The sequence below is a fragment of the Benincasa hispida genome, chromosome 11 (genome assembly GCF_027475165.1).
Source record: "Benincasa hispida cultivar pf3 chromosome 11, pf3_genome.v1.1, whole genome shotgun sequence".
Taxonomy (NCBI): domain Eukaryota; kingdom Viridiplantae; phylum Streptophyta; class Magnoliopsida; order Cucurbitales; family Cucurbitaceae; genus Benincasa; species Benincasa hispida.
The window spans coordinates 4,524,701-4,531,932 of NC_143488.1; the positions used below are offsets into that span (position 1 = coordinate 4,524,701).

The window sequence follows — 7,232 nt, forward strand, 5'->3', positions numbered from 1 at the left end:
AATTGATTGCTTTAGCTTATCTTTCCACCCTCTAGGAAAATTCGATTATAATTTTCAAATCTTCAAATCTTCAATTTTTCAAAGTCTTGACACGATGATCCAATCTTCTAATTTCCTCCCTTTTGATAGGACCAGATATAGATCGTTGTGTCATGGAAGAACCCACTATTTTGAAAGCAAAAATCGTGCAACCTCGGTACTAAATCACAAGAAATCAGTTGCTCTCCATTAACACCCGATCTCTAATGTGCATTTATAGGGGGAAAGGATTGAAATTGAAAGGAAAAATGGTCCAAAACAATAACAAAAAGACAAAATGTCATGAAGAAGAATATGAATTGTATATTTTCTCAAAACATCAATATAAAGAGAGACAATGGTTTTCAAATTTGAAAAATAAATTTCAGATCCACAATCAATGGAGAAAAACTTTAATAAATTTTTTTTTGTAATGTTAATAAAATGGTAACTTTTTGGTAGAAAAATAAAAGAGAAATGTAGTAAAAAGTTATTTTTTTTAAGCACGAGCTTAGGTACTCAAACCTGCCACCTGTCCATTTGATTGGACGTGTTGTGACGGCGGCACGACGTATATGGAGAATGTTTCTATTTCCACTACAACTACAATTTAGAATTTTACATGCAAGTCTTTGGGTCCATCTCCTTTGGACTTGGGCTTATATCTCTAAACAAAAAACTAAATTTGAGTCTAACATTTTCCTTTGGCGATCCTGGGTTCAATCGTCTTAATTTATTCGAGTCCAAGGGTTTAATCACCATCGGGAACAGGGACGATATCCCCACCCTATCCCTGAGCCCAAACATTTTTTTTAATAATTTTTAATAATAACAACAATAAATAAATATAATAAAACAGTAGCTTTCAACTTTTTTTTACTTTTTTTTAAATTTATTTCATAATATAACTATCTTAAACTTTTTATTAAATCTAAAATAATTTTAATTATTAATTTAAATAAATAAAATAATAATAATAATACTTTGTTGTATTAAATATTTAAAATTTGAATATAAATACCAAAATTTAATTGATTTTAAATAAATCATTAATTAAAAATATAAAATATAAAAAAATTTCTCCGCGGGACCCGATCCCCAAATGGGAATTCCTCGACATCGACCTCAACTCCCCAAAATGGGAATTAAAAATCTTCACTAGGACGAAGACAGGGAGTGCATCCCTGACCCGTCCTGCCCTATTACCAACCCTAATTGATGAGGCGAGATGACATGGAATTTCTCTTTTATATATTTTAATTTCTTTCTCCCTCCTCTCCCCTATCTCAATGAAAAGCTCCAAGTGTGTCATCTCCCCCATCTAATCTCCCAAATTGCTCGAACTTAGGAAGCAAACCTGTGTCTTTCCACGATCAGCTTCCCTTTGTCATTTATTACCATCCAAAACCACAGCTCACTTGATCAAACACCCAAAATTCTATATTTTTAATTCTTCATTTTGTTCTCATTTTCCACAATCAAAATTCTGAAATACACCACCCTGGTTCCTTTCATGTGGTCCACTAGCCCAAACATTCCTATCCCGCAGAACAGTAGCAACCAAGCGAGTTCGGAGTGGCCATGGAGTTCCCCAATTGCTTTAGGAAGAATCGATCTCCCTAGTCGCCGTTCCTAAACCAGCCGTTGGGTTTGGTGAACCGGAAGGCATAGCTAGTGGAACCGTCATTGATGGTCACAGCGTGGACCATTCCGTCATTGTCGAAGAGATGGTGTCCAGCAGTGGGCTCGTAGAGAGGAATGGAGGAGAGCCAACGAGAGGATGAAAAGAGAGGAGAGGAGGGAGAAAGAAAGGGAAAGAATAAAAAGAAAAAGAAAAATGAAAATGAAAATTTTTCATGTCATCTTTTCTCGTCAGCATCTATAATTTTTTTATATTAATTTAAACAATTTTTAGAGAGGGACCGTTTAAACCAATTCTTAAAATTCATGGACCAAAGTGGCCAATTTGAAACATTGGAACCTAAATATACCTACTCAAATAGGGTTTTTTTTTTTTCCCAAAACAGAATTATCCAAGAACACAACCCAAACAGAACCTACATATTTCCAAATATATTCTTGGACAAAAGGTAGAATCATATATAGAAAAACCCATCAACATAATGGCATGTTCAGTACTTCTGGACATAGGTGGTATGTATCCATTCTCATATGAAAATGCAGATCACATAATTCTAAGAGAGTGACGTTCAAATATTAAACATTCCAATACAATGAAAATCAAACCACACAAAATGAAAACCTTACAAAACGAAGTATATCTGTCTGGAGAGAAATAGGAGAAACTTTAGAGAGTTTGAAAGCCTTTGAATAAAGAACAGGTTGGACCTAAGTTTCAAGTCTCTTTTTCAATGTAAGTTCCCAAGGAGTTTCTAATCATCGTAACTTAGTAGAGATTTTTGTAATCGACCTATGTTTCTTATTATTTTACCATAGGAATCCTTGTACAGGGTCCTATTGCAGTGAGGTTTTATTCTTTTTTTGTATAGCACATGCCTTCAATAAGTTAGCTAGAATCTGACAGTTAACATGTTCTCTATTGAGAATTCTCACAACCTAAAATGCTGAGTGCAAACATTCAAAAGAATAGACAAAGATAATATGAAATATTTTCAGCTGTCCAATTCCACCAACACCATCAATCAACAAAACTATGGAGAAAAAACCTATTCATTTATTTTGTTAACTTGCAAGTTGTTTTGGAATAAATCAATGTAGAAGTCAAGGTATATGTAGATTGAAATTGAACTAAATATAGAAATTATACCAACAAGATTATGTTGATTGAAAAATCAAATGAGCAGAAGAAGAAATGCACTTGACATACTCTTCAAATGGATTTTCCTCTTAAAAAACAACAGTCCTGTTTTCCTCGTATGGCAAAACGCGCAGTTCACAGTATGATCTAATTGCATTTGTTAGACATTGCTTTTCTAGGTTCTCTGACTTCTGTACAAAACTCTGCAAATTATCTCTGTGGGAAACCCTCTCAACCTGAGAATTTTGAACAGATATATTGTGGTTATATTAATTGAAAGAAAATGGCAACTAACATGCTTGCCGGTACTGTTCAGCAGGTATATCACCATAAACAATTATGGACTGCGTTCAACTAGGATAATTATAAATTTAAAAACACCTAGCTGAATTTAATAGATTACTAGAAAAACAAGGGATAAGGATGACCTGATTAAACATCAAAGAATTTATAAAAGAAAAAGGAATATAGGAAGAGGCTATGGTTCATATATAACGAACAACAAAATAGAGAATGTGTAGATTTGGTGCATTAAACAATCTAAGAGATACCATCTGTTCAATGATTGGTCCTGCATCAAGTTCTTCCGTCACAAAATGACTTGTAGCACCAATTAACTTCACGCCAGCATTAAATGCCTGTCAATGAAATCTAACAAATTAAACATGCATTGACAGTTACAGAAAAGGAAACAAAATGAATGGGGTGAGGGAGGGGGGTTGATGGCTTCTGTAACTTGCCTGTTTTGAAGGATTACTGCCCTTGAATGAAGGCAGAAGACCATGGTGGATGTTAATGACATCATTGCCATAGCACCTCAAGAAATTACCAGATAATACCTGCAGAAGAACATTGATAATTGCCAGGATCAGATATTGAATTGCACAATAAATGAGTTAAAAGCACTAAGAAATTGCACTAAATCTACTTTTCAACATCCATTGACTTCGTCCATATCTGTCTTTAATGAAAAGTATGATTTGGAACTGCATAATTAACTCTTTTCTTTTCCTAAAGAATCAAGCTGGTAGGAATGTGGAAGTATTATGATCCAATTTACCTGCATGTACCTGGCAAGTACTAAAAAATCGGTATTCTTCACCAATTCCAATATCTCTCCTTCTCTTTTATTATCATTGTATGTGTGCAAATAATGATAAGCAATACCATGCCTTTCAAGAAAGCGCATCACATGGGTGTTGGGGGCTCTATCATGATTACTGAAACAAGTGGATTGAGAAGAAAAGTCACGACACTTTGAAACAAATTAAAAGAAGTTTCAGAAGATGTACCTTATAACACATGTTATTTCCACTGGAAGTTTCCCTCCTTGCCATTGATGAAGCAAGTCAACCAGACAATGATCCTGCAATGGGAAAAGTAAAGTTAATCTCAAATATCCATGCCAAACAAACAAACAAACAAACAAACAGAAGAGAGAGAGAGAGAGAGAGAGAAGAAGAAGAAAAAGAACATGAAATTGACGGGTAAACCTGTTTTGAAGCAAGAATTGCAATCTTATATTTGGGGTCTTGATCTGGTACACGGACAACAGATTTCCAAGCGTTAAATGTTCTCGAAATCTTAAGGAAGTCTTCATCCATTTGCATCCTTGGCCATTTACATGGATCAAAAACGAACTGGCTGCAGATAAAATGAAAGTCGGACGAAGTTTGAATATCAAAACCAAGTATTCAGCATAGTGGACTATAGAAATCCAAATTGCTTCCTTGAAGATATAGAGCTCGACCTAACATTCATCACAGCCTAGTTAATGGCCATAAACGAAAAATTGTACTAGTTTATTCCAGTCAAAAACAGGTACAAAGCATGGCATACATAATCCCTACTATGGAACAATACATGTACAATCGGAATACTTTTAGATTTCAATTAAATTCTTGAACAGAAAACAAGGTTCAAATTTTAGCTCCCGATGCATGATTTTAGTACCTTTCTTCTGCTTTCTTCCTTTTTTCTGGATAAGAAGCCAACTATTTAGGCATTTCTTTTCATACAAGATCCACAAAACACACTTTGAGAGTGTCAAGTATGCAATAACTTCAACTGTTCCCAGAAAGGAGAAAACGAAGTAAAACCTTGTGTTCCTCTCAAATTCTAGTTACTCATGCAAGTCCTCAGTAACACCCTTAAACACGTAAAAATTTCACTCTTTAAAATTATTACTCCTGACAGGATATAAGAAATACTTTCAGAAAGGAGGACACGACTTCTAGAGATACAAGGCAAAAAAAAATACAAGAAATGAAATTTGAGCATGGACGTCATTCCTGGCTTGCCCGATGGTCATGGAACATTTTGCTTAAGAAGGACTTGATCAAATATAAAACTCATATATATGAACCTGCCATATTCATTATCCTTCATTTGTATCCATGTTTCCTAGGCAGATGCGGAACAAAATAAAAGAACATTTTTTACTCTGAATGTTACAATAGTGGAATAGATTGACTTTTGTATGCAATTGGGTAAGTTAGAATAATGAGGTCATCATCACTTTTGTATGATTAAAAAAAAGTATATTGCATTTTTTTGGCGTCTTCGACTGGCTGAAGGTTGAAGGTTGGCTGAAGGTTGGCTGAAGGTTGGAACAAGTTCTAGATGCCATCTCTTTATTGGCTGAAGGTTGGCTTACTTCCTTGTTTTAACTTCATGTCATCTACAAACCCCTCTTTTAACACAGAAAAGGAAAATGGAAGCTACATAGTACCAGCATATAAAATGATTTATTCAGAAACAACCATAGGCAAAAGAAGCCAAAAATTACCTTCTGGAATAGAAGACGTTCTTGTTTTCAGGGACAAAAATATCGGCGCTGAGTATGTTTCCCCCTCTGGAAGCTATACATTCTGAGAGCTTAGCAACGATTCCCACGGCATCCTATCACAAAACCGATTCAATTGCACCCCCATGAAAAACAACAATATAATAGCACAAGAAATTTTCGATTACATCCGACTAGAAACATTAAAGCCGAAGATATTTAATTTATTAAGCAATCGAATCAAAGAAAAAGTACCGAATAATAACCGGTAGAGGAGAACTTACAGGACAATGGAAGACATGGATTCCATGAGCAAAAGAGGAAGAGGTCGGTAAATCCAAGGAATCGCCCGGAGAATTCAAAGAATACAAGGACCTATTTGCAAACCCAAAAACTCGAGGGAAGCTCGACGAAACTCTCCGAATGAGGGCCATCTCTCTTCCTCCCTCCCAACTCGCAAACCTTCCGAGCTCCACAAGGTTCAGAACTCATGACACACAAACGAATCCGCTGCAAGAACAACAAACGAAATCCAAATTCAGAGATTTTCAAAAGAAGCACAAACACCCTCCATAAATCCACTACCAAAAGAAAAAAAAAAAAAAAAAAAAAAAACAAACAAACAAACAAACAATACCAGAAAAATGAAATCTTCTAATGCTACCTCCCTCCATTCACCGACCCAAAAACCGAGCCCCTTCGATGCCAACTGTTACTCTGCTTCGAACAGAACCCGCCCTTAGCCTGAATCAAATCAACGCCAATGCCGCAAACGGAAGAGAAAGAGAGAGGATTTTAATTGCACAAATGGAGAAAGGGGATGAGGAGAATGAGAGGAAACGAAGGATTCCGGTGACGGATTAGAGCTCCGGCGAATCGACGGTGAAAATGGAAGGGAAAGGGGTAAGAAAATGAGATATGGAGACGAAGATAAACAAAACAGATAGGAGGGAATTAATGTGGACGACATTTTTCCCATCAAAACCGATTTTGCGAAATATATATTCTTTGTTTTTTTAACTTATATTTAAATTCGAATTAATTCCATTCTTTTTTTTTTTTTTTAAAGTAAAAGAATAGGATCGGATTCAAAAGACAGATTTTGATTGTTATTGCTATCACATATATATGCCGAGTTGTGTTTATTTTAACAATTATTTTCATTCGAAGCTCTATTTGCCTTTATCATTTTATGAGTAAGATAATCAATTCGGACTCTCCTAGAAATTGGTTAGTTACTTCTCGTTTTGTTCTAGAATTCTTCCGATTCCTAGGTCATTTATAACATGCAAGGACTCTAGCTGTAACAGGATCTTCGAGCCTTGAAAAAGATTCAACGAAAAAATAGAAACATATTCATTATTTGTTTTTTAGATGCAATGTATGAATTTTGTTGAATGAGTATTAATATCTATAAATTTTATTTGTACAATAAGATGGTCGTTAATACATAGTGTAGATCTGTTGAGATATGTTGCATAATATATAAAAATTTTAATATATTTAAATATATGAGATATTAAATTTATTGGCATAAATTTTTTCTTTTTTACATTATGTGGGATGAATAATTCTAACCTCTAATCCAGAGTTTGATATTAAATTTTATTTCATTTGAGTTATACTCATGTTCATATAATTAATAGTGAA

The 7,232-nt window shown here is 34.7% G+C and overlaps 1 protein-coding gene across 1 annotated transcript; it reads right to left on the minus strand.

Moving 5' to 3' along the window:
• Positions 1–2,693: 2,693 nt before the first annotated feature.
• Positions 2,694–6,679, minus strand: LOC150032331 (formyltetrahydrofolate deformylase 1, mitochondrial-like). Its single transcript, XM_090306823.1, has 9 exons — positions 6,220–6,679; positions 5,867–6,092; positions 5,586–5,698; positions 4,291–4,441; positions 4,090–4,163; positions 3,858–4,017; positions 3,538–3,636; positions 3,349–3,435; positions 2,694–3,033 (listed from the first exon to the last, which is right to left on the minus strand). The coding sequence occupies exons 2-9, from the start codon at positions 6,014–6,016 to the stop codon at positions 2,887–2,889; spliced, it is 981 nt and encodes a 326-aa protein (XP_090162949.1). The 5' UTR covers positions 6,017–6,092; positions 6,220–6,679; the 3' UTR covers positions 2,694–2,886.
• Positions 6,680–7,232: the final 553 nt, after the last annotated feature.

Excerpts from the sequence above, each read along its gene's own strand:
- LOC150032331 (XM_090306823.1), bottom strand. The coding sequence starts at position 6,016 with ATGGCCCTCATTCGGAGAGTTTCGTCGAGCTTCCCTCGAGTTTTTGGG. Across the intron at positions 4,018-4,089 it reads GAAATAACATGTGTTATAAG|TAATCATGATAGAGCCCCCA; the intron begins GTACATCTTCTG and ends CACTTGTTTCAG. Across the intron at positions 3,436-3,537 it reads GCAGTAATCCTTCAAAACAG|GCATTTAATGCTGGCGTGAA; the intron begins GCAAGTTACAGA and ends TTTCATTGACAG.